The sequence below is a fragment of the Haliaeetus leucocephalus genome, unplaced genomic scaffold (assembly GCF_000737465.1).
Source record: "Haliaeetus leucocephalus isolate CR32 unplaced genomic scaffold, Haliaeetus_leucocephalus-4.0 Scaffold712, whole genome shotgun sequence".
NCBI lineage: Eukaryota > Metazoa > Chordata > Aves > Accipitriformes > Accipitridae > Haliaeetus > Haliaeetus leucocephalus.
The window spans coordinates 4,549,755-4,550,710 of NW_010973148.1; the positions used below are offsets into that span (position 1 = coordinate 4,549,755).

The 956-nt window shown below is 76.5% G+C and overlaps 1 protein-coding gene across 1 annotated transcript in view; it reads right to left on the minus strand.

Moving 5' to 3' along the window:
- CHST7 (carbohydrate (N-acetylglucosamine 6-O) sulfotransferase 7) overlaps positions 1 to 946 on the minus strand; it is a 2,046-nt gene extending 1,100 nt beyond the window's left edge. Inside the window, exon 1 of the mRNA XM_010580487.1 lies at positions 21 to 946. Coding sequence (XP_010578789.1) covers positions 21 to 946 — 926 coding nt within the window. The remainder of the gene's footprint in view (positions 1 to 20) is intronic.
- Between the last annotated feature and the right edge of the window lie 10 nt (positions 947 to 956).

The following is a 956-nucleotide window of genomic DNA, read 5'->3' on the forward strand; positions in this document are numbered from 1 at the left end:
GGTGGCGGGGCGGCCCCCGCGGCTCGGCGCGGTGGCGGCTGCGCAGCACCTGGATGCTCTCCCGCAGCAGCGCCTGCCTGGCCTTCAGGCGGGAGTTGTGGACGGCGCGGGGGTCGCGGAAGAGCTGCACCACCCGCAGGTTGAGGCCGGGCTCCCGCAGCAGCGGCAGCAGGGCGCCCAGCTCCAGCAGGCGCACGTCCTTGATGACCACCACCGGGTACTTGCGGCACTCGGCCTCCAGCTCCCGCAGCGCCCGCGGCGGGCACGTCTCCTCGCAGGCGGCGCCGTCGACGAGGCCGATCTCCCGGCGGGGCCGCGGGGCGGCGGGGCAGAGCGGCGGCGAGCAGATCACCTTGTTGGTCCGCCAGCCGAAGATGCCGGCCGTGGTGAGGTTGGCGGCGGCGGGCGGGGCGGGGGCCAGCGGGTCGCGGGGCCCGGGCGGGGCGGCGTAGAGGCGCAGGACCGAGAAGTCGCATCGGAAGAGGGCGCGCAGCATGTCGCGGAGGGCGCCCTGCAGGCTCAGCGCGTCCCCCGGGTAGAGGGCCTGCCACAGGTGCCACATGGGCTCGTAGAGGTAGAAGACGTCGGGGTGCTGGTTGAAGAGCTCCCCCAGGAAGGAGGAGCCCGTGCGCCAGGTGGCGTGCAGGTAGATGTGCCGCTTCCCCGCCGCCGCGCTGCCGTTCCCCGCCGCCCCGGCCGTGCCGCCGCCGCCGCCCTCCTCCTCCTCGTCCAGCGGCGGCTGCCGCTGCTCCCAGCCCCACTCGCTCAGCGCCTCCTCCAGGCTGGGGCAGCGCCGCAGCAGCGGCTCCTCGTCCGCCCGCCCCCGCCTGGCCCCGTAGTCCAGCGCGTAGGGCACCAGCAGGAGCAGCAGCAGCGTGTACAGCACCAGCACCGCGGCGAAGCGGCGGTGCTCCCCCCGCCACCGCCACCGCCGGCGGCCCTTCATCGCGGGGGGG